We start from the raw sequence: 25,876 nt of genomic DNA on the forward strand, positions 1-25,876 counted from the left end.
ATACAGCATTTCAACACTAGAGGTTTGTGGTTGTAACACGACAAAATGTAAAAAATCTTTTGCAATGCCCTGAATATAAAGCTACTTGTTACCATCCTCATGTTTGAAATGTGTGCAGGTGCTTGTTTTACAGTATTAAAAAAAAAAATACTCGTGATATAGTATTCTTGGACAGCTTTTATGCTATATCGAGGATGTACCAAGAATCTTTATTTTCTGATTTTTACTTATGTTTTCCCTAAAACGAACAAAATATTTAATGATTGTGCGTTTTAATGATGTTAAACAGTAGGTGGCGATGGTGAGAATTATGTGTGAATGTGAGGTCTCTGGTTTGGGCCGCAGCCAAAGAAGAAGACAGAGCAGCTAAAGGGAAGTGCTGCAGCGTGCTCGGCTCAGTGGTGATCTGTTGTTGTTGAAACTACTGCTTTTAACGATCTGAAAACAGCAAACAGATCAGTTGTTTTTAACCTAGCTACACATATAGCGGCACACAATGGCCACTGGTAAGTGTAAATATTCTTGGATGTCTTTTTTTAGCTTTTCTTCTTTTCAAAAAGGAGGTCGAATTGCAATGCGGCTTTTAGAACCGCGAGGCTAAGCAGCGGAGCCGTCTATTACATGGAGAATAATCGATATTTAGAAACCATATCCAACCTTCTGTATGTGTTTGACATGGATAGATCAGAGATTTTGTTTAATCGAAATGGTTTGTCAATCTTAATGCCTTGCCCTAGTTTGTCATTGTAAGCTCAGTAAGGCCCTTCTGCGAAAATTCAACCTCCGGCGAGTCGGTTGCTGCTAGCGAACTTAAATGCGTCTTTGTTTATACCGAAACTATAGTTTTTCCATTAAAACCAAAACGCAGTTTTTATTGCTATATGGTTGTCTAAATTAATGTTGGAGAGACGTGTATCGATATACTATTTCACAAAGTCCGGTAAATGTACATTTTTAAAAAGGATTAATTTGGTTTTCAGGAAGTAGTCTGTGCCGGGGCTTGATTAGGGCGCCATTTTCTTGCGCGTTTGCTTGGGCCCGGCCTACTTCATTGAACCATTTTAACTGTTTTAACCCACATAGTCACCTACGTGTAAAACGCGCAGTTTAATAGACATTGTGTCTGAAATTCACAATGGTTTTTTTTGCACTTTCAGATTCAGGCTACGGTGGCGCCCAAAGGTAATTATTTACTTACTCTGAGCTATATATATATATATATATATATTTTTTTAATGTTAATTCCCTGAGCTGAATTTGAAGGTATTTCTGTTTGCAGCTACGGGTCATATGGAGGTCAGCAGAGTGGACAGGTATATTTTCCAAAAAGCCCATAACTTGTTTAATGAAGTCACTGTAAGACAGCATATGTGGTTATAACAGTTTTACTGTTATTACAGGGTTATGGACAAGGAAATGGTGGGGGCAGCGCTTCATATGGAGGACAGAGTTATGGTGGCTATGGTCAACAAGGAGGAGCGCAAGGTTCAGGTAATGCAGTTTATTGTATAGCAGATCTCTGCGTTTCTCACCATTACTCTACAAATAGGATACATCGTTTGAGGCATTAAGTATTAAAAATTTAATTGAAGGGTGACTTTTCTCATCTAATTTGTTTTCAGAGGGTTATAGCCAGCCCCCTCAACAAAGCTACGGCAACTATGGACAGGACTCATCTGGGTAAGTTGGTTGGACTGACTCAACAGATTTTGCATCTGCTGAATTTATGTATTGTTAAATCTTGGTCAACTGTTTTAATATCCTCTTTTCTTTAACAAAGGTACAGCGACAAGTCGTCTTCTTATGGCGAGCAAGGATCTGGATCTTATGGTGGGCAGAGTCAAGGAGGTGGAGGGTATGGGCAGCAGAGCTCCTACAGTGGACAGGGTGGTGGCTATGGCGGAGGCCAGGGGCAAGGAGGAGGAGGAGGAGGAGGAGGAGGAGGTGGTGGTGGTGGTAGTAGTAGTAGTAGTAGCAGCAGCAGCTATGGCCAGCAGAGCTCCTATGGTGGACAGGGCAGTGGTGGATTTGATGGTGGCCAGGCTCAAGGAGGTGGAGGCGGTGGCTATGGAAGGTGGAGTGAAGGTATCCATGAAAAGAGTCTGAATCATTAGCATTGTTAGTTGTAGTCTGAATTTTGTGTTATCAAACCCCTCCGTTTACACTTGATGGCACTTTTGTTCCATCAGGTGAAAGTGGCGGTCAGGGCGGAAGGTTTGGCCGCGATGGTGGAGACCGCTCAGAAGGAGGTGGCTTTAGAGGCAGAGGCCGTGGTGGCTTCGAACGTGGAGGCTATGACCGCAGTGGTGGCTTTGACCGTGGGGGCTTTGACCGTGGTGGTTACGATCGTGGCGGCAGAGGTGGACCTCCTGGTATGGGGTAAGTTGCACAGTGCCACTACCCCCCAGGTATCTCTATTGTATTTGTATAAGTAGTAAATTGTAGTACATTGTTGCTTAACACATTACCTCTCAACTACAAAACAATCCATGTAGATGGATTTCAACCATCTTATCAGCTTAGTGCTCCAGATCCCCAAGTACTGGTCATTTCTATTTACTCCCCCCTCCCATTTGTGATTCATCAAATGTTCTCTTTCCCATTATCTGCTTTGTGCTTCAGGTAATGATTATTAAATGAAATGCTTGTGTAGAAACTGTTCAGGTGAAATGCTTAGTGCCTGGTATAGTAATGTATGACTAGCTCAGTGAAGGTCACATTTAGTCTTTATTTGAAAGAGTAGATGTTGATATCAACCCAGATAGGGGCAGCAAGACACCAGTGACCTGCATTACAAACTGTATTTTAAGTTCTGGAAGGTTTTGTCCAGTCTAAAACAGTGGTACAAAATATTCGAAAGGGGTTTTTGGTAAGTGCCAGAAGCTAGTATTTTTGGAAACATTTTTGCATGACTTAACTGTGTTGTGCTGAGTTGTAACAAAGTATCTTAAGACAAACTGGTCTGATTCATGTCCAATATATATAGAATCTTGTTTCATTCAGATCTACCTACAGTCCTTTTGGATCCTAATTAATAGTACATTTACATTCAGTTTGCCATATGCAATTTAGGTACCTAGGGAATGCTAGCTGATGGCATGGAGTCATTGAGTTTGCAGCTACTCTCCCAGCTCTGAGTAAGCATGTGGCACCAGTGAGAATGAGCAGAACGTTGTGCAAAGCAGCACTAAAGAAGAATTTTAAAGTTTTTTTTGTTTTTTTTTATATAAGGCAGCACTATTTCTGACAAGTCTGTCTTTAGCATTTCAGCAGTTTGATGCAAGACGAATATTACCTAAAGCAGAATGACATTGTTTCTATAAAAAAGTAGAGTTGAGCCTCTATCCCCCAAAAAATTCTTCCATTTCACTATTATTTTCAGTCTCTTAATGAAATTCCAAATTTTCACATTAAAATTTAAGAAGTCTATTGGCTCAGATTATGTGACGATGCACTGGTTTCAAACACAAGAAAACCACTAGATGGACTACGAAAAGGGATGTAGCTAATAGACAAAACAAATATTCTGTTGTACATAAATCTGATATTGTAAACATTTTAATACCTGATGATATTACAGGATTACTTTATGTTGTGGTAAATCTCCAGGCCAGTTTGTTCTAATGCTGCTTTATGGAAACCAGGTAAAAAGTTCTTGGTTTAAAAAAAAAAAAAAAAAATCTTTACATTGGAGACTCATCAGTTACTTACATTCAACCAGATAATTCAATTATTGTGTATTTGACAATGGTCAGCGTGTTTACTGTGTTAACATGGATCTACATTTTATACTACAGGTTTTCAAAGTGAATGAACTAAAACTGGGACCTCAGTTAAAGGATCTTTATACAATGAAATCGTTGGAAGATTGCTCATTGGTTGCTGCACTCCTTTGCACCAATCTGGTTTCTCATTTGAACACAAATTCAGCTGGTTTTCCAGCTTTTGGTATCCAATCTGGCTTTCAAAAAACCAAACTGTTTGTAAACGGTGACGCACTGACTTGTGATTATCTACACTCGTCTGCCAGGATGTTCAGTCAGAACTTCCTGGTCATCTGTGTATTGATCTGTAATGCCAAAGACTAACTCATTCATCGTGTGAGACGTTTCCACCGTAGTCACACACCCTGGCAGGAGTGCAAACTGGTGTGGATGTAGGGGAGCTTTGAGCTCTCGGTTGGAACAAAGGAAAAGCCATCATATCTTCAATTTTTTCCTCTGCAGAGGTGGTGACCGTGGTGGCTACAAAAATTTCGGTGGTAAGTGACGAGCATCAGAACTGTGTCGGTGGGGGAGGAGAGAACTTGAGTTAGTAAAAACAGAAAAGGGGGTTAAAGAAAAAAAAAAAAAAACTCAATGAATGCCACCACTCTCATGTCCAGATTCCCAAGGAACTCCACCTAGAGCTATTTCTCATAAAATGACTTCAGATGTGGTAAAGAACTTTAGTTAGAGAACTTGGAGTTGTAAAATAATGGTAAAACTGCATGAAGACGGGGATGATTGTAAATGAAAAGGTGTTCCAAGGACCAAGAAGGGTAAACCTAAACGGGAGACATTTGTGGTGGTTTTTATTTCTGGTATAAGCTCAAAGAAAACGAGCACTTCTGTTCTTGTTGCAAGGTAATGGTATTGGTGATGCAACGGTATGAAAACTCATCAGTACAGCTGTAAACATGGCCTTTTGTTAAAATTATCACTAAACGTTGGTAGGGCTGATGTTTGTGTTAAACTCCATAGGTTTGGTTTTTAAGAAATTTTTTTCCCTAAAGTGTTCTTCTTCTATCCGCTTCTCTGTTACGTAGGCTCTCGAGATTACGGCTCAAGGGATGAATCAGGTGGGGGCTTTTTCCTTCAAATTTTGAATTTGAGTATTTGTACTGCTCAACCAAGTCTCTCTGTATTTGGGTATTTCTGACGTACTTTCCTCTTCCTCCACAGCTGGAGAGCAGGATAACTCTGACAACAACACCATTTTCGTACAGGGACTTGGAGAAGATGCGACTGTTCAAGAAGTTGGGGACTACTTCAAGCAGATTGGCATCATCAAGGTATGGAGCTGGTGTGGTTGCCTTTGCTTTTATGGAACTAATTTGAAGTTTTTCCCCTAATTAAGCCAGGAACTGAGACTACATGGTGCAAAACACAGATTATGCTAATGCTTTTATTCGTTTTAGGTGAATAAGAAGACCGGCTTGCCAATGATCAATATCTACTCTGACAAGGCCACCGGCCAACCAAAAGGAGAAGCTACCGTGTCCTTTGATGACCCTCCGTCGGCTAAAGCTGCTATTGATTGGTTTGATGGTAGGGATACTCATTTTGTTCAGCTTCTTTCCATGTTTAGCTTCTTACATGTTGTGCTTGGACTTTTAGGAAAGGAGTTCAAGGGGAAGCCCATCAAAGTCTCATTTGCCACTCGCAGAGCTGAGTTTACCCAAAGAGGAGGGTTCAGAGGTGGCCGAGGAGGTGGGTGCTGATCAGGTTTTGCAAGAAAGTATTTTATAATGCTGTTGATGTTTTGCTATTGACCAGCTGGGTTTGTCTGTTTAGGATTCAGAGGTCGTGGTGGCGGTGGCGGCGGCGGTGGAGGAGGAGGAGGAGGAGGAGGACCCAACTTCGACATAAAGGGAGGTGACTGGCCTTGTCCCAACAGGTCAGTTTCTTCATTAGCATTGTTTTATTACAGGAATGGTGATCACTATTGTTGAATGTGATGATTAATATTCAAATTTTCTACCAACAGCTCCTGTGGTAACATGAATTTTGCAAGGCGGCAGGAGTGTAACAAGTGTGGTGCACCCAAACCAGGGGATGCTGGATTTGGAGGAGGAGGTTTGTGGGACTTTTTGGGAAATGGGGAGAAAAAAAAAAAAATGTAAAGACATAACTACATTTCTTTAAATAAGTAACTTATTAGTGTGTTATGTTTAACTCTGTTCAGATCGTGGAGGCAGAGGGGGTTTTGGTGGTGACCGAGGTGGCGGCTTTAGGGGCCGCGGTGGTTTCCGTGGCGGAGACCGCGGAGGCTTTGGAGGAGGCGATAGAGGTTTTGGAAGCGGTTACAAAATGGGAGGAAGGTAGGTTAAAGGATCTCCAGTTTAATTTCAGGAAAGCGGCATTATCTTGATGTAGCTTTGTTGTGTGACCAGTAGATGGCAGTCTGATTTAAGGACTGGAGACATCATTTCAAAAGGTGTTTCTGTATTTTGACTTTTTGGATTAATTTTCACCTGTAATATCTGCTAACAGGAAATCAAATTCATGAAGACATTTTTATATAAAATTGCTGAAAAGTTTGATCATACAGTAAATGGTTTGAAGGAAATTAATTTTCAAATGTTTTTTTGGCCTTCATGACCTCAATAAAGGACATTCTTCAACAATATCTAAATTTATGTGGATTTGGAGAAATAATGACATAAAACTGTCTGAACTATGAAGCACTCATGTAAAACCTCATGGCATTGCTGAATGTCTGGTTCATTGGAAAGATGGATTATATCCTTGAGGTCCAAAATGCAAGGTTGATGTCACGTCTCCTTTTTATTTAATTGCTGCTTCAATGACATGAGTGAATGCCTGTTTATGAATTCAGCTCATGGAACATCCTCCGTCCTTTCTCCTCAGGGGTGACCGACGAGACGACAGAAGAGATCGGCCATACTAGGAGTTGAAAGAAACCATTCCAGCCCTTGTCTTTGCCATGGAGGGGGTCTAGTGTGGGGAAAATTGTGGGCTGGGGGAGGAGTAATAAATTCATTAGTCTTTTTAGCTTGTTCATCCTAAGTATTACTGTTCATCTGTGATTGGAGGATGCATTGAGCTATGGTGAAGAGGTTTGGGGGCTGATTGGCACTGTTGGCATGTTGTCACGTTTTGTTTTTTATTTCTGTACATGTTTTGTTTTGTTTTTTTGTTTTTTTTGTTTTTTTCTTTGACCATAGATGAAGATGGTTTGAGGTAGACTGTCTTTTTTTTTTTTTTTTTTTGTATGAATGGAATAAAATGTTTTACCTATGTTCTTTCTGTGACTTATTTTTCCCCAGTATCTTGTTAAACTGGTTGTTTGGTCAGTGCTCTTGAGTTTGTTCAAATGCATCTAAATAAGCTAGAAAACCAAAGTTAATTTAGTACTTAAAATAAAACTGTTGAAGTGGTACACGGGAGTCGATGCAAAGGGATATTTCAAGTCCTCACTTTGATATTCCCATATAGCTAATGAACGTTTGAAAGAAGCTGGTGGTTTAGTGTTGTAGTCAAGTATATTAATAGATATTTGATTGGAAGGACAAAGTTTGGGTCAAACCTGAAACAACCAAAGTCTTTAGAGAAGTTAATGCAACTCCTGTTCAAGAGTTTCGGGTAGATTTACAAAGTGTGACCAGTGTCTGGAAACCATTACTACACAGATGTGTCCAGAACATGGGTTTTGTTAAGCCACTCCAGGTCCATAGAATATGTTGGCAAAGGAGAGAACTAACTGGATCTGTTTAGTGGTCCAAATTACTTTTATAGATAGTAAATTTTGCATTTCATTTGGAAATGGAGGTCACAAAGTGGAGGGAGAGTGAAGAGACTGAATGTTACTTGAAGTCCAGGGTGAAGTTTCCATGTTTTTATTTTTATTTTATTCAGTCCAGCTATTAACCAGAAAGTTTACTATGTGATTTCTTCTGCTAGCAAACGTTAGAGAGCTAGTCCCTGGATACGGCCATAAGTACCAAACCTGCTTTAATGACCATAGATGAATGTGCTCGACTGACCAAAAACTCACCAGAGAATCTTTAAGATGACCCAACTATGACTGGTATAAAAAACCAGAGCTACAGGGTGAGGCCGCAAAGGAGCCCTGACAAAGTACTGAGTGCATATACAGGTCCTTCTCAAAATATTAGCATATTGTGATAAAGTTCATTATTTTCCATAATGTCATGAAAATTTAACATTCATATATTTTAGATTCATTGCACACTAACTGAAATATTTCAGGTCTTTTATTGTCTTAATACAGATGATTTTGGCATACAGCTCATGAAAACCCAAAATTCCTATCTCACAAAATTAGCATATTTCATCCGACCAATAAAAGAAAAGTGTTTTTAATACAAAAAACGTCAACCTTCAAATAATTATGTACAGTTATGCACTCAATACTTGGTCGGGAATCCTTTGGCAGAAATGACTGCTTCAATGCGGCGTGGCATGGAGGCAATCAGCCTGTGGCACTGCTGAGGTCTTATGGAGGCCCAGGATGCTTCGATAGCGGCCTTTAGCTCATCCAGAGTGTTGGGTCTTGAGTCTCTCAACACTATTCAGTAGGACAATATCCCACAGATTCTCTGTGGGGATCAGGTCAGGAGAGTTGGCAGGCCAATTGAGCACAGTGATACCATGGTCAGTAAACCATTTACCAGTGGTTTTGGCACTGTGAGCAGGTGCCAGGTCGTGCTGAAAAATGAAATCTTCATCTCCATAAAGCTTTTCAGCAGATGGAAGCATGAAGTGCTCCAAAATCTCCTGATAGCTAGCTGCATTGACCCTGCCCTTGATAAAACACAGTGGACCAACACCAGCAGCTGACACGGCACCCCAGACCATCACTGACTGTGGGTACTTGACACTGGACTTCTGGCATTTTGGCATTTCCTTCTCCCCAGTCTTCCTCCAGACTCTGGCACCTTTATTTCCGAATGACATGCAGAATTTGCTTTCATCCGAAAAAAGTACTTTGGACCACTGAGCAACAGTCCAGTGCTGCTTCTCTGTAGCCCAGGTCAGGCGCTTCTGCCGCTGTTTCTGGTTCAAAAGTGGCTTGACCTGGGGAATGCGGCACCTGTAGCCCATTTCCTGCACACGCCTGTGCACGGTGGCTCTGGATGTTTCTACTCCAGACTCAGTCCACTGCTTCCGCAGGTCCCCCAAGGTCTGGAATCGGCCCTTCTCCACAATCTTCCTCAGGGTCCGGTCACCTCTTCTCGTTGTGCAGCGTTTTCTGCCACACTTTTTCCTTCTCACAGACTTCCCACTGAGGTGCCTTGATACAGCACTCTGGGAACAGCCTATTTGTTCAGAAACTTCTTTCTGTGTCTTACCCTCTTGCTTGAGGGTGTCAATAGTGGCCTTCTGGACAGCAGTCAGGTCGGCAGTCTTACCCATGATTGGGGTTTTGAGTGATGAACCAGGCTGGGAGTTTTAAAGGCCTCAGGAATCTTTTGCAGGTGTTTAGAGTTAACTCGTTGATTCAGATGATTAGGTTCATAGCTCGTTTAGAGACCCTTTTAATGATATGCTAATTTTGTGAGATAGGAATTTTGGGTTTTCATGAGCTGTATGCCAAAATCATCCGTATTAAGACAATAAAAGACCTGAAATATTTCAGTTAGTGTGCAATGAATCTAAAATATATGAATGTTAAATTTTCATCATGACATTATGGAAAATAATGAACTTTATCACAATATGCTAATATTTTGAGAAGGACCTGTACTGTGGAGTACATAAACTTAAGACTGGGGTTTCTGTCTTCAAAATCCTTTTCCTGGTCCGGTTTAAAGTTATAATTGTCTTCAAAGCGTATTTTTAGATTTTCTTTAGCTGTAAACGCACTTGTAAAAAGTATTTTTGCATAGCAAACCCAGTTTGAATGGCTGCACACCTTTTAAAGCAGCCGGTGTGTTCGTTTGCTCCTCCTGGTATCAGAGGGGCGGCGCTCTTCCTCCTCCTGCAGCTTTCAGAGCGACTGTCAGGGATGCAGGTCATCTGTGGGAGCTCTCTGGGACTGACAGTATATTTAACCATGAGCAGACCAGCGGTCGCTGTGCAGAAATGCGCGCTGTGCTGACGGTGTGCTCATCCCGCCATGAACCGCCGACCTCCGGGGGGAACATGAGGAGGGTCTGGGTCCTGGCTGTGACAGCGCTGCTGGCCGCTTACAGCGCCCGGGCATCACCGCTGCTAGTGGATCCAGAGGTACTGAACTCTCCTGTGTACCGGCGCACTTTGATTAACTCTTTAAGGCGAAATTATTGTATGGAAGAAAATGTATAACCTTGTTTTCGGGGATGTCTTTTTGAAGAGGGAATTGAAATATACCTCAATAATTAAACTATATAAAGCGAAATTAACAACGCGAGAGCCTAAAGAATCTGCCTAGAGGAATGAAGTGTTGGTCACGTTTATTCACACTGGTAATGTAAAAAAAATCCTTACAAATTCCTCTTTTGTTGCAGTACCATAGTCCCAAATTAAAAAATGTTTTGTCCTTTCTGCCAATAGGACAACACCCACTTCCCTTCAACTCACCCCACAGGTTTTCTATATAGGATTTAGTTCTGAAGATTTTGGAAAACAAAAAAATCAGATAAGACCAAAATGGAAGATTCTGGCCTACATGCAAAATACTACACATCACCCTGAATAACCATCCAAATGCTGTGGGAATGCGTTTCTTTAGCAGGGTCAGGGAGACTGATTGGAGTTGATAGGAACATGATTGGGACTAAAAACAAGCTGATACTGGATAAAAACCTGTTAGAGGCTGCGAAAGACATGAGCTGGCGGCCTTTAACGACTTTAAACGTACAGCCAGAGCTACAATGGAAAGATTTAGATCAAAGCAAGTGCATGTGTTAGAATGGCTCGGTCAAAGTCCACACCTAAATCCAACTGAGAACCTGTGGCAAGAGCTAGAAAATGACTTTCACAGATGCTGTCTAAGCAATATGACTGATCCAATTATTAATTTGCAAAGAAAAAATTACCTGTTGCTTTATTGTGTATGCACATGACATTTTTAAAAATATATATTTGGTACAAAAATGTAAAAACTATGTATTATTTTTCTAACAGTTGTACTGGTTATCACATGAAATCAAATTAGAATCTCTTGAAGTTTGTGGGTATAAACTGACAAATGCTAAGTATATACACTTCTCAATAAAGTTATGGATATTTGGCTTACAGGTGAAATTTATGGAAATGTAAAAAGGATACGCTACAGTGATATTACATCATGAAAGTAGGTATTTAGGTAGAAGCATGCAATAGTGATTTCCTTGTCTAAAACAATTTATTGTAACAAAACCAACAGCGGTGGGCATACCACAACAAAAAATGTCAAAGTCTCAATAACGTATCATGTGACCTTGAGCATTAATTACAGCCAGACAACGACGTTCACAAGTCGACTTGTCGTCGCTGAGGCATGGCATCCTACTGTTATTGAAGGACAGCCCTCAGGTCATTATGGTTCTGAGGTACAGGGTTATGACAATGACTCAGCTGATCCCATTGGTTTTTTTAATGTAATTCAGGTCTGGAGAAAGTGCAGGACACACCATTCAAGGTACCCCAGTCTCCAGCAGCCGTACCCTTATTATGTGCCCTTGATAAGCATTGTCGTCCATGAAGATGAACTTAGGCCTGAGTTGTTGGGCACAATGACTGGATTAATGAGTTTATTCAGGTAGTATGGGCTTGCCACTGCAGCATTCACAAAGTGTAGGGCAGTTCTGTTTGACCATACATACCTGCCCACACTGTAACACCATCACCACCAAAGGCCCATTTGGTGACAACAGTGGCTGATGCATTGTGCTCTCCTTGACGATGATGCCTGTACCTGGTGGTGTGACCAGGTTCCCTTGCAGGTCATCTAGCAAGTAGACCACGCTGATGGAAACACTTTCAAATGGTCTGACGTGACACCTGGGTGCTTCTAACCTCCTCTAAATGTACCTGGAGTTGAGTGGCATTCATCATCCGGTTCCGCAGGACAATGTTCACAAATGAATTGGTCATCATTGTGGGATGTGACCAAAGGGCGTCCACTTCCATGCCTTTCTGTGACTCTTCCAGTCTCTCCATATCTCTGTTGCAACCTGCTGATGACACTCTGTGACACTCTAAGCTCAGTGGCCACTTCGATCTAAGAACATCCTATTTGAAGCCTCGCAATGGCGAGGGACTGTTGATCAATTGTTAGGTGTCGTCTTGGTCTCATGATGTTAAAATATGAACAGTATCATCAAGAGGACTGTTTAAATACCAATCCTGATTGAACCAGGAAATGTTTTGGTCGATTCATGGATCAAACACTTGTTGTGAATTTTGCCGTAAGGCTCCTTATTAAAGAACAGCAAGTTGTCCAAAACCACTGAAACATTAAACAGTTGAACATGTAAATTCAAAAGCTTAGAGAAGGTCACATTAAGGTCACCTGTAAGGGTTATAATGCATTTTAGGTTCATGCTGAAATTTCAACTGGAAGCCGAATATCCCTACCTTTTTGTGAGTAGTCAATATATCAAAATCCCACCTAAAACCACAAAGGCAGAAGACAAAGACTGCTTTTTCAATTTAAATGTAGTTTAGCAATAGAGGAGATTTCAAAGGAACTGTTCATTAAAGGTAAAATGTTTTTTTTTTGTTATTTTGCCCCTGGGTTGAAGGTAAATGTAAAATAAAAGTAAAGTTATATAGCGTACGTAATATAGTGTTCTTCATTTGAATACATAAGCAATCCTGATCACATCTTTCTTTGCGCAAACCCTTTTGACATTTCAGTGTCTAACGTAGAACAAAGACACTTCTTCTACTTCCACACTCCTGTTTTACGTAACACCATCTGTCATCTTCCTTGGTTTTAATTTCCTCCTCCAGCTCTTACACATCTGTAATCACTGTTGTGGCTGCAGTTGTCTGAACATGAAACCTCCTGCATGGCCATATAGCATATGAAATTATGTTCAATCATAAACCTGCATGCAACATCTGCTGTCTTGTTCCCTGTGGCTTCATTTGAAACATTTCCGTTGTGTCAAACACTGGAGCTGCTCTTGATTTCCATGTTTGTGGGAAATACTTTCTAAATAATAGCTGTGAATTTTAGGAACACCTCAGGGGTTTTATGTGTGTGGGTGGTCCCTTTATAAAGATAGCAAATGATATAGATGCTTTTTTTTAAGAATCTGATCTGGTCAAAAGTAAATTTTAAGTACATCACATTTAATTAAATTTGGCTACAGAATAATCGGTGCTGCTGTTGCAGGACTTTCTGGAGAAGTATGGGTACCTCCATCGTGAGCACCAGATCCACAATACAGTTGAAGTGCAGTCAGCCATCAGGTGAGTCCTGTCCAAGATAGGTCTCTAATTGGTGCAGAGATCACAGTGAAGATGTGAAGTTTTGTTATTTTGAAGAACCTGTGTCACAGCCGCTATTTGTGTTTATAGTGTTCATCATTGGAAGGGGGAGGGTTACCTCTGTGGGACATTGCCTCAGGGTTGTACGACACCACAGGGCAGTAAAACATTCCTCCATGTCTGCACTCAAAACATCTCCTGAACCATCTCTGAACCGTTCAGGAATTTTACAAACCTTTGGCCCATGTTTCACTGTACTACAAACAGAAAACAGAGTAGAAAACCTTACCTGTACTGACAGACTAGAAAGATTTGCTTTGTGATTTGCACTCATTTTCTAAAATTTGTGTGGCGTGTACCAGTCTGGTCATGGTGGCCTTCTGATTGCATTTCCAACACTGAGAGACCAGTTTCCTCTCTCTGCAGAGAGTACCAGTGGTTATCCCGTCTCCCCATCACAGGGCAACTTGACAGCGCAACCCTGAGGCAGATGGCAGAGCCCCGCTGCGGGGTGTCGGACGAGGGCACACAGCAGGTCTGGGCAAATAGGGTAAATGTCATCTTTACTGGGAAGAGGCTACTGCATCATCGCAGGAGGCGCTCTGCAGACCAAGGTAACGCGTTCAATCTGCAGACTTCTGGGACGTGATGCTGGTGAAGCATCAGATCATGTTTACGTAGAATATGTGAGAAGCTAAAGAGCTGTTCACTGGAGGTGTTGTGTGTCCTTTTTAGGTATTTAAAACCCGACCAGTTAACTGGGAGGTCCCACCTTAATAAAGCACTAAACAGAGCTGAGGGTTGTAATTAAAGCTGCTGGAATGTCTGATATCAGCCAGAAAGCTTCTGACATTTAGCAGCAATTATGTCACTTCACATAATGTTTTCTTTGTAAAATAATTTCAACAACAAACACGCAGGGATTCCTTTAAGGCCGATATCTATTTTAAAATGTGTCCAAATAATTTTTTTTCACTATGTTATGGTCAATTTAGATTTCAGGACAAGATGAGACAGGGACAAGAAAGAACCTGAAAGTTGTTTCATACTTTCGAAAGTGCTGGAACATCTCATGACGTCTCAGGTCTAATGAGAAAACACGAGCAACAGGTTGGAAAATAAATCTGTGCTTCAGCAGTGAAGACTGTTTATAAAGAGTTTAGCAACTTAAAGTTAATTTTCCTTAAACAAAAAAATAATATTCCCTCAGAGTTGTTAAGGATAATGTCATAGTGGTAAATCTGGTTCTGTCACAAACGTGTTCTTAGCTTCAAATCCGTCACATGCAATTCTTCGAAAAAAAAACAAAAAAAACACTGGTATTATTTATATTTTATCCGCTGTCTTACCTTGTTTTGGAAACAGCGTTGTTTAGCCTTTTTCTCTATGCTGAGAAAGTCTAAAGATCGCTTTGCACAAGGATTCCTTAACCCTGTTTGATCACTGTTTCTGTGATTTGGAGAAATCTAAGCTTTTCCAAACATACCATTAGCTTCAGGGACAGTGATCTCTCCATGGTCTCTACATTTAAGCTACTCCTTCTGTAAATGATCTGGATGTGCCATGCAGTTCTGGTCAGAAGTTTAAAGCCACTCATCCTGGACAAAGATTTACAAATACCATCAGTCGTATTTCATTTAAAGTCCCTTAGCAGGTTGCACCTTGACAGCTTTGCCATCATCAAGGTCCTGCTGACTGTTCTTATCAGTAATGTTGGAGTTAACTTGAAATAATTAAGTTTTCTGGCAAAGAAAAATAGTTTCTGTTTTAAACAAAGTCAATGGTGGTGACAAATATGGAGTTGTTTGGCAAAAATAAGAAGAAATGTGTTTGAAAGAATCAAAGTATGGTTGTGAAACCAACTGTCCAGCATGGTAGTGGCAGTATCATGCTGCAGAGCTGCCAGTGGCACCGCTGCATTGCTAAAAGAGGGTGAACACCTTGAATCATCAGCTACAGGGTGCTGCAACAGGACAATGATCTCAAACACACATTAAAACTGGTTTGGAATGGCAAAAGAAGGCTACCATTATGCTTTAGGGCTGGCCCGAACCTCAACCGTGTTGAATATTTTTGGACTTTGCTTAAAAGTCTGTGCCAAGAAACCACCTAATGTAAACAATCTCTACCAGTTCTGACTGGAAGGGTGATCAAATAGCCAGTCAGAATAATCCCAGAAGCATGAAGATGGCTACAATAAGTGTCATCCTCCGCCTTCTACCAAGGTGGAGGACATTTATCCACATAGAGTGTATATAAATACCCATAAGTATACAGTCATTCTAACCTTGTGTGTATGAGAGAAAATCCATTATAAAGTCTCATTTTGCACACTATTTTTTATAAATGAATTAATTTTGTTGTTGCCTATTGGTTTCATTTGCTCCTGCAAAAAGCATTTCAAATGTGTCTTTAAAAGCCCAAATTAATGACATTAATGTACATGATGAGTGGATGAAAGCTTCTCTCTGAGATTGTAGATTGTGCTCTCTGATTGCCTTCTCTCGCTGCGACAAGTGATCGATTATCACAATTTTCTGCTGTTTTGTTTAACGATGGTTAAAGTGTGCAGCTGAGCTCTGCCAAACTGTCTTGTAGTAATTGAGCTCAGGCTCTCCCATCTTGCAGTTTAGGGTGATTTAGAGAAAATCTCCAAGCATTAGAATAGGGTGTAATTTTTTTCCAGCTGATGGAAACACGATAGCCAAACTTTATAAAAGAAAACTGTTGCAGTTTTCCTCCCACGCTTTTTGTCTCGGCCATCTGGCTCAGCCTATAGCTGGAGAAGAAGAATTTAGATTTTCAGCATCCCAGAAGCAAAGGGAACCCTTCTCCTCCTCCTCCTTCCTCTCTGGCCGCTCTCACCTCCATCCCGATGAGGTGCAAAGCTTCTGCATTCCTTCATGTCACTGACGACGTTAATGTTTGGGGAATGCAGTCGCTGCAGTGGCGGCTGGTGTTTGCTGCTGCCTCTTCATGTCAGTACCTGAAGTGTTCCCTCTGGTGAACACATCCATAACTCACTGACTCTGGATTATGTTGTTTGTTGAGCCGGTTGACGATTAGAGGCTGCATAGTAAGCAGGCTGAATGGGTTCATATCTCACTGTTTTGGATGTCTCTTTTCTTGTTTAAGCATCTCGGTGTCTAAGTGTCTCTTTTTTAGCCCCAGACATGACTCATGTGTCAGGCGGCACAATGAGTAGCAGATTCCTCCACTCCTTCATGTTAAATCTCTAAGAGATAGAACTTCTCTCATAGACTGATCTAGATTTACAGTGAAAATAAGTGTGTAATTGTCATATTGCACTGTGTGCACCACAACGCCTAACATTATTTTTGCTTGTCTTTTGGAAACAAGAAATATATTTTTGAGTCACTGCTGTGAAAATCCTATCTGGGAATGCTTTAAATAAGTGTCAATAAAATTGTCATTGGGGAAAATGTATATTAAAAGGAAAAGTATAGAACTGGTCATATATGCATTTTATTTAAGGTCATGACATCTACTGATTTATAACTACTGATTTATTTCATTAAATGAAAATAAGCAGTTTAGAGGCACTCTAGTCAGTAAATACACATTTCTTTTGTTTGGGTGCAAGTAGCATATTTATTATTTCCATGTCAGATGTGAAAAGTATGAAGAAAATAGCTGTAGATTGAATTATGGGATTTAATTCACAATACAATGGTCAACTATTGTTAGGGTAGTGATAGTAAAGTCTCCACTCTCACCTATGAACTTGAATATGAGTTCATAGGCTGAAGATTCATACGTTTATTTGTACAGTGAGGATGAGGATGTCTGTGCATCGTGTTATAAAAAATACTCAGACGCAGTCTGCATAACCAGTGTTGTTTCCTTGCTCCATTTTTTTCTGTATTGCCAAACAGCAGCAACACATCCATTTCAGTATATAGAAATGGTATTGAAGAAAATAATCAGTGTGTTGGATGTCGTGAACATGGCTGCTGGCTCTGAGCTGCCAGGACACTAAGAGCAAGCCTTGCCCTCAGGAATGTGGGATATTTACAGAACTGACATTCCACCTTGCTCATAAGCAATGAAAGTTCAGTAGGTGTGTGTATTTTATTTAAAGGTGTGTCCTTATCGATCTTGACTTAACAATACATGGTCCTGTGCAAAAGTTCTGGGACATCCCTCATTCCTTTATTATTCACTTCCAGATAGCCAAACATTCTTCTAATTGGTCTTGATTAAAGCTTCTTTATGCTTTTTCAAGGTCTGTCTTTGGAGTTTGGTCTTCTTTTTGAGCCATTTCGATTAATTAATGATCAGCAATTATGACCATCTCTTTACAAACTACCAGCAAACTACATCTGGTAGTTTGCTGTTCAGGAGCACACAAGTGTAGTTAACAGTGTCAAGAAGGAAAGACAGCAAATTATTTTAATGATCCATTTGTTGTGTATCAATGTACACTGCTCAAAAAAATAAAGGGAACACTTAAACAACACAATATAACTCCAAGTAAATCAAACTTCTGTGAAATCAAACTGTCCACTTAGGAAGCAACACTGATTAACAATCAATTTCACTGCTGTTGTTCAAATGGAAAAGACAACAGGGGGAAATCTTTGGTGATTAGCAAGACACTCAATAAAGGAGTGGTTCTGCAGGTGGGGACCACAGACCACTTCTCAGTACCTATGCTTTCTGGCTGATGTTTTGGTCACTTTTGAATGTTGATGGTGCTTTCACACTCGTGGTAGCATGAGACGGACTATACAACCCACACAAGTGGCTCAGGTAGTGCAGCTCATCCAGGATGGCACATCAATGCGAGCTGTGGCAAGAAGGTTTGCTGTGTCTGTCAGCGTAGTGTCCAGAGCCTGGAGGCGCTACCAGGAGACAGGCCAGTACACCAGGAGACGTGGAGGAGGCCGTAGGAGGGCAACAACCCAGCAGCAGGACCGCTACCTCCACCTTTGTGGAAGGAGGAACAGGAGGAGCACTGCCAGAGCCCTGCAAAATGACCTCCAGCAGTCCACAAATGTGCATGTGTCTTCACAAACGGTTAGAAACCGACTCCATGAGGATGGTATGAGGGTCCAACGTCCTCAAATAGGAGTTGTACTCACAGTCCAACACCGTGCAGGACGCTTGGCATTTGCCAGAGAACACCAGGATTGGCAAATTTGCCACTGGCGCCCTGTGGTCTTCACAGATGAAAGCAGGTTCACACTGAGCACATGTGACAGACATGACAGAGTCTGGAGACACCGTGGAGAAAAATCTGCTGCCTGCGACATCCTTCAACATGACCAGTTTGGCAGTGGGTCAGTAATGGTGTGGGGTGGCATTTCTTTGGAGGGTCGCATGGTCCTCCATGTGCTCGCCAGAGGTAGCCTGACTGCCATTAGGTACCAAGATGAGATTCTCAGACCCCTTGTGAGACCATATTCTGGTGCGGTTGGCCCTGAGTTCCTCCTAATGCAGGACAATGGTAGACCTCATCTGGCTGGAGTGTGTCAGCAGTTCCTGCAAGATGAAGACATTGAAGCTATGGATTGGCCCGCCAGTTCCCCAGACCTGAATCTGATTGAGCACATCTGGGACATCATGTCTCGCTCCATCCACCAACGTCACGTTGCACCACAGACTGTCCAGGAGTTGGTGGATGCTTTAGTCCAGGTCTGGGAGGAGATCCCTCAGGAGACCATCCACCGTCTCATCAGGAGCATGTCCAGGCGTTGTAGGGAGGTCATACAGGAACATGGAGGTCATACACAATACTGAACCTCATTTTGACTTGTTTTAAGGACATTACATCAAAGTTGGATCAGCCTGTAGTGTGTTTTTCCACTTTAATTTTGAATGTGACTCCAAATCCAGGCCTCCATTGGTTAATAAATTTGATTTCCATTGATGAATTTTGTGTGATTTTGTTGTCAGCACATTCAACTTTGTACAGAACAAAGTATTCAATGAGAATATTTCATTCATTCAGATCTAGGTTGTGTTATTTGAGTGTTCCCTTTTTTTGAGCAGTGTAGAAAGGGTTTTAGATGGCCATTTGAGAACAAATTGAAGCCCATCACTCTACAGTGAGAAAGATTTATAGGTGGAAAAGATTCAAGGCAGTTGCCATTTATCCCCTGTTTAAAATGCTCTTCTTTACCCCAAAATCAGGCTGTGCAGTAATGAGAGAAACTCCAAAAACCCAAGAGCTATATGTCCAACTCTACAGGTGTCAGATAGCATGTTAAATGTTAAAGTTCAATACAGTACAATTAGAAAAAGACATAAACGTGTGGCATGTTTCGGTTGCCGGTAGAAAGCCTCTTCTTCCTACAAAGAATATGTTAATGACTTTGGTTTGCAAAGTTGTATCTAAATGAACGACAAAACTTCTCAAACAATGTCCTTTCAGGGAGCAAAGTAGATGTTTGGCCATAACACCGAGCACCATGTTTGGCAAAAAGCTTTTCAGCACTTAAACCTCATACCATACTGTCAAGCATGGGGGTGGGTGGATGATGCTAGGGGCTTGGTTTACAGCTGCAGGACCTAGGCACCTTGCAGTCATTGGGTCAGCCATTCCAAAGTCAAAACTAGGTTATCAGCAGGACACCACTGATTGTAGTCTACCACTTGATCATTTTCAGGGGATGTACTTGTTTGTTAAGCCAGTCAACTGACATATGAAATATTCAGACATAAATAGGGATAAATAATTGTTATGCCAACACATAACAAACAACTTTGCAAATGAATAATTTTAAATCTGATCTTTAGGCAGTTTATTATCAGTGGCTTGTCACACAGACAAAACGTGTTCCTATTTCTTTAGCAGAGCCAGTTAAAGGCCCAAAGATAACACAAGATGATTCCAAAGGAGCTGCTTGCTAGGGCTGCACGTTATGAGGACAATTGTGCAATTTTGATAGTATTGTTAAATAAATTAATATTGTGGTTATTGTATCTAGTTGCATGATGGCGCAGTTTGTAGCACTGTTACCTTGCAGCGAAAAGGTCCTGGTTTTGACTCCCGGCCGGGGGTCTTTCTGCATGGAGTTTGCATGTTCTCTGCGTGCATGTGTGGGTTCTCTCTGGGTACTCCAGAGACAGGCACCAGCTCCCCTGTGACCCTGTACGGAAGAAGTGGGTTTAGAAAATTGATGGATGGATGGTTATTATATCGGTGGCAATACATGCTTCTTTTTCCTCACTCCATTTTCTCATCTGTCATCACGATGCTTCCAACACTCAGTTGTGAGCTTTCCTGCAGTGAGACTCCTTCCTGCAGGCTGAATATATTACTGACGTGCAACCTGGAATGTGACAGAAAGCAAAGCAAATGATGCATTGAAATCTAAAGGTTTCTAGCACAACTTCACCTACTTCCAAGGTGCACAGAATCGGGACAACAATCTGGTAAAGTGAAGGCTCCAGCACTTGTGCTACTGAGAAACTAGCTTCATAAATATACCTATATGTTTTAGTTTGTTGCCTACGTACGCATTGGTCTGCTACTAAAGTTGGTTTTCTAAGTGTTGCTGGGGTTATTTTATTAATAAATATTATATATTAATCAGCTCTTGGTTGCCAGACAAAACATGTCCCCTGATGTGTCCTTGAAGTCTCAACAGTTTGGCCTTGCAGCCCAAGAAATCTTGTTTCAAACTCTCTTAAAGCTGCTAGTTAGGAAAAATCCCTCTGCACCATCACAATAACGATAATACCTCCAGCTATCAGATGGTCTTGCTCCCTTCTGCACCTCAGCCATAGAGGGTATCATGGTAATTGCTTCCATAAGGGAAGTCTTGGAATGTTTTGTGTTTTGGACTTCCTGGCTTTTCAAACGTCCTCGGGGGACCCGTTGTTCTGCGGAGGTCTGGGATGATGAGGAGGCGTCCGAATTCTGCTCAGGATGTAGATCTGCGCATGCTGCCAGGCTACAGGCTTGATGCATGTAGTTCATCTAGGAGTTCAGATAAGGAAAAGACAAAGGGATGTTTTTGTCCTTGATCATTCTGACGACTTACTGGAGAAAATGTGGTCCACGCTTTAAAACACGGTAACCCCTTTGTTTAGGATTCAGCATTTATAACCTTTTCTCTGGTACCTTCAGTTCTCTTACTGAAAAGGTTTAGAGTAGATTTATTCAAAATGTTCCTAATTAAGTGTATATAGCAGCCAGGTTGCTGCTGAGACATGGACTCTGTTTGTGTGTTTACTCACATGCAAAACACACACTGATGTCACTGCCAAACCCATGCCTTAATGGCTTGAGATATCCTGATATTTTCCAGTCCCCAGGGTGTTGTTTGGGCCTCACTGTAATTTGCAGTATGCAATACTTATTTAACTCTTGCGAGTCGCTGGCATCTCCTTTCTTCTGTGCATTGTTTAAAAAAATGTGCAAATGCCGTTAAAGTAGCTGAACATAAAGCTCTCTGCAGGCTTTAGGAGGCTGTGTGCATGAGCAACAGTTTGTATTGCAGACTTATGAGCAGACCTCCCACCTCCATTTAAAAATATTTTGACAACTGTAAACATGTGTGATTTATGCTGCTATTTTACAGAGAAACTACCACCCCTGAAACGATGTGCAAACCCATAAAGGCCGTTCTGATCTGAAGTGCAAAAGATGCTGCAGATTTATGGTCAAATCTACCTTCTCTGTAGTTTCAGTAAACATTTAGCCTGCTGGAGGGTTAACATGCTGTTAAATTAAGGTGATGTCTTTCCATTGCAAGCTTTGTTGCAACATTGCTTGGATTTTACTAAAATACCCAATCTAAGGAGGTTGGGACAGTAAGACAGTTGCAAATTTTAAGGGGCAATAGAGAGTGCACAATCGATAGACTCATAAGCCATTTTATTAGGTACACCTCGCTAATGCTGCGCTGGACCCTCTTTTGCCTTCAGAACTGCCTTAAGTCTTCGAGGCACAGATTAGACAAGGCGCCCGAAACATTCTTTACAGATTTGGTCCAGATAGAAAGATGGCATCATCCATTTGCCGCAGATTGGTTGGCTCCCCATCCATCAGGCGAATCTCCCATTCCACCACATCCCAAAGGTTCACTACGTTAATGAGTGACTATGGAGGCCACTGGAGTACAGTGAACTTACTGTCATGTTCAAGAAACCAGTGTGAGATGATCTGAGCCTTGTGACATTGTGCATCATCCTGGTAGAAGTAGCTATCAGAAGATAGATACACTGTGTTCATAAAGTGATGGACACAGTCAGCAATAACATTTGGGTAGGCTGTGTTGTTTAAACAACGTTCAACTGGTACTAAAGGGCCAAAAGTGTGACAAAAATATTCTTTACACCAGGGGTCAGCTGTCTTTACAAGCCAAAGATTTGGCCTCACTTATCAAGTTTTAACAACACAGCAAAGAAAAACTGAAAACATAAAGCCTTTACAAAAACAGATGGCATTGTTCCATACTTGTGAAAATAAAGAAAAGAATATGCAGTGTGTTGCTCTTAGTGTCATTCTGTGTGAGGTATTGGATGAATATGAAGATAGCCATCTTCTCACCTATTGGAAACAAACTTTTTGACTGAAATAAAAATGACTTTAAATCAAATGTAAATCTGCCAGAGGTATGAATAATTCTGGTGTGTATGTAAAAACACTGCTCAGTTCTATAGCATTTTTGGCCTCTATCCAGGCCCTATAGAGCCACAGGTTGTAGACCCCTGCCTTTCAGTATTACGCCACCATGACCAGGCTGAATGACTGATGCAACATTGGACGGATCCATGCTTTCATGTTGTTGCCCTATCATCTGAATGTTGCAAATGAGATGGAGTCTCACTGGACCAGGCAACGTTTTTCTATCTGTTTTCGTCCAATTTTGGTGATTCTGTGTGAGTTGTTGCCCCAGTTTCCTGTTCTACGCTGACAGCAGTGGCACCTGTGGTGTTTTGTAGCCTGTCTTGATGTGTTTTGTTCAGAGATGGGATTATTTGTCCTTTGTTTGCCACGAGCAGCTATTTGAGCTGCTGTTGGCTTTCAATCATCTGAAACCAGTCTGCCCATTCACCTCTGACCTCTGACATTGACAAGGCATTTTTGTCCACACCACTGTTGCTCACTGGATATTTTCTCTTTTTGGATCATCCTCTCTAAACCTGAGAAATGGTGATTGTCTGTGAAAATTGTTGTAGGTCAACAGTTTCTGAAATGCTCAGATCAGATCTGGCACCAAAATTGTGTCCTATTTAAAGTCACTTAAATCCTTTTTCTTTTTCAATCCGATGCTCGGTTCAAACTTGCAAGTTGTCTCCACCACGTCTACATGCCTAAAAGCAATGAGCTGCTGCCATGTGATTGGCTGATTTGTTACTTATGTCAACAAACAGTTGAACAGGTGTACGTCTGTAAAGATGTTTACCTCCTTCCTCAGAATAAAGCAGCAGCTGCATCTTCTGAAACACTCGTATTACCTAATGAATGTTTGGTCTAATATGTGCTTAAACTCCATGTGGCTTTATGGTGTAATTGTGTGGATGCAAACAGATCAGACAACAAGTAAATTAAAGATTGGTGTCATTTCACCCCTTATTCTTCTGTCCCCGAACAAATGTGGGTGGTCAGCGACATGTGTAATTAAGTCTAAGCTTAAAAAACTACAGACAAGTGTTGAGGTCAAATGTTTAGTCGAGCAAGGAGTGAGCGTTTGCTCAGCTGGAAGCTGACATGGGTAACATCCTGTGATTTTCACACAGAGGATCTACTTCACACAAGAGGCTGACAAATGAATGCATGATTGATGACGCAAAGGACACCCACCATTAGGGAACCTTTATGAAACATTAGCTGATTATTTGATACAGAAACTTGAGGTAACCTTTGAAAACACGCTTAGTTTTTACAACTTTTGAATAAGTCGGCTATTGTAAAAACTGGGAATATATTAAAACTTTAAAAGAACTTGACTAATGTAAGGTTATTTGAATATTAAAACATGTATAAAGATCCAAATTCTTTTTTTCATGTTAAAATTGTGACAGTCAAAACAGTCTGAGAACAATTCAATACGTTTGAATAAAAGTAGGTAAATTGAACCAATAGTAAAAATAATTTCCCTTGGAAAATTATTTATACAAGTTTAAGTCTGTCAATGTTTGATTGTATAATATTTTTATTTGTATTCTGAGGATTATTCTATATTATAACATGTTGTGTTTGTCTCACTCAGTAGTTCTCTCATTCATGCAGGCAATGAGACACTCATTTATCATTTTCACAGTTTTTATATATATATATATATATATATATATATATATATATATATATATATATATATTCTGGATAGTTTTTCTTTCCATTAAAAACTAACAGCTACCTTAATTTTGCATGAAACCATAGGAAAAAGAAAGTTTCCATGAATGTAAAAACTGTCCTGGGGAAAACTAAGTACACCGTAGCTGCTTATATTGGATTTTAGAGGGAAAGAAGCAGTCCAGCGCTATTGATTGATTGATTGATTGATTATCAGCAATTTTGACCAACTCTATGAAAGCAGACATTCTGGCAGTGTGCTGGTCTGGGACATACATGTGTCAAGAGGGAAAGACATCAGCAATGACCCTTGAGAAGCAATTTCTACTACCCTGGGAAAGGTTATAAGGCCATTTAGCATTGCGCCGCTCAAGGTGGCAGCAGGTTGGAGTAGCTCTGTTACTTTTGATTCTGATTTATTCTTTTTTGGGAACTATTCCTCTTGTGGTGGATACAGTTGATTTTTTTTGGATGACTGTCCACTCCAGTGTCGGATGCTGTGCAGCTTGGAGGATTTTTCTTAATACTTTCTATTTTTGGACATTTGTTATGATGCATTGCCATGGCAACGGGGTTGTTTCTTACAACCGGGGGCAGCTGATTAATATCTCAAAAGCTCAAATAATACTTCAACTACAACCCCTAATCCCTGATGAGTTGAAAAGGAGACGCCGTGGATGCAGAGCAGGAGCTAAGAGAAGAGAGAGAAGGAGGAAGTTCAAACCATCTCTTCCGTCCATTATGATGGGCAATGTGAGATCATTGGGAAACAAGTTGGATGAACTCCAAGCCCTACAAAGGACCCAGCCAGAGTACCGGGCATGCAGTATCATGAGTTTTACTGAGACAGGGCTGCAGGATCATATCCCCGACTCCAGCGTCTCTCTGCCGGGCTTTTTAACCATACGAGCAGACAGAGATTTAAAGAGGAGCGGCAAATGTAAAGGAGGGGGACTGGCAGTACTTGTGAACAACAGATGGTGTAATCCAGGATATGTTACTGTGAAGTGTCATCTCTGCAGTCCAGATTTTGAACTGTTGGCAGTAAGTTTTCGTCCATATTATTTACCCAGAGAGTTCACCAGTGTTATTTTGGCAACAGTTTACGTTCCACCTTCCGCTGTTGCCGACACTGCATGTGATGCCATCAGCTCAGTTGTTGCTAAGCTACAGACACAAAACCCCAATGCTTTTGTGGCAATTTCTGATTATTTTAACCATGCTTCACTCTCTGCTACACTTCCAACAGTTTGTCAGCTGCTCTACTAGAGAAAACAAAACATTGGATTTGTTTTATGCAAATGTCAAGGACTCATACATCTCTACAGCAAGACCTCATCTAGGCAAATCAGATCACAATCTTGTTTTTCTCTGCTCGAAATATAAGCCCCTTGTTCAGAGGCAACCTGTAATAAAGAGGACTGTGAGAAAATGGTCACAGGAAGCTGAAGATGCT

The 25,876-nt window shown here is 41.0% G+C and overlaps 2 protein-coding genes across 3 annotated transcripts in view; both read left to right on the top strand.

The window, feature by feature from the left end:
- Window positions 1-352: 352 nt before the first annotated feature.
- taf15 (TAF15 RNA polymerase II, TATA box binding protein (TBP)-associated factor) lies at window positions 353-7,022 on the top strand. 2 transcript variants are annotated; one of them, XM_047392321.1, is made up of 16 exons: window positions 353-506; window positions 1,158-1,182; window positions 1,280-1,313; window positions 1,401-1,491; window positions 1,623-1,680; window positions 1,781-2,085; window positions 2,190-2,379; window positions 4,227-4,261; window positions 4,808-4,840; window positions 4,944-5,053; window positions 5,180-5,309; window positions 5,379-5,471; window positions 5,556-5,658; window positions 5,749-5,837; window positions 5,947-6,082; window positions 6,633-7,022. In XM_047392321.1, the coding sequence occupies exons 1-16, from the start codon at window positions 497-499 to the stop codon at window positions 6,670-6,672; spliced, it is 1,482 nt and encodes a 493-aa protein (XP_047248277.1). In that variant the 5' UTR covers window positions 353-496; the 3' UTR covers window positions 6,673-7,022. The 2 variants fall into 2 exon arrangements, with proteins under 2 accessions (XP_047248277.1, XP_047248278.1); XM_047392322.1 differs by lacking the exon at window positions 4,227-4,261 and having other exon boundaries at window positions 371-506.
- A 2,701-nt stretch (window positions 7,023-9,723) lies between these two features.
- mmp28 (matrix metallopeptidase 28) overlaps window positions 9,724-25,876 on the top strand; it is a 33,460-nt gene continuing 17,307 nt past the window's right edge. The window contains exons 1-3 of the mRNA XM_047391721.1: window positions 9,724-9,974; window positions 13,054-13,130; window positions 13,575-13,762. Coding sequence (XP_047247677.1) covers window positions 9,831-9,974; window positions 13,054-13,130; window positions 13,575-13,762 — 409 coding nt within the window. The 5' untranslated portion in view covers window positions 9,724-9,830. The remainder of the gene's footprint in view (window positions 9,975-13,053; window positions 13,131-13,574; window positions 13,763-25,876) is intronic.

Source organism: Girardinichthys multiradiatus, chromosome 18 (assembly GCF_021462225.1).
Source record: "Girardinichthys multiradiatus isolate DD_20200921_A chromosome 18, DD_fGirMul_XY1, whole genome shotgun sequence".
Classification (NCBI taxonomy): domain Eukaryota; kingdom Metazoa; phylum Chordata; class Actinopteri; order Cyprinodontiformes; family Goodeidae; genus Girardinichthys; species Girardinichthys multiradiatus.

Coding starts and splice junctions, on each gene's coding strand:
- taf15 (XM_047392321.1), top strand. Junction 1,681..1,780: donor TATGGACAGGACTCATCTGG/GTAAGTTGGTTG, acceptor TCTTTAACAAAG/GTACAGCGACAAGTCGTCTT. Junction 2,086..2,189: donor CTATGGAAGGTGGAGTGAAG/GTATCCATGAAA, acceptor TTGTTCCATCAG/GTGAAAGTGGCGGTCAGGGC.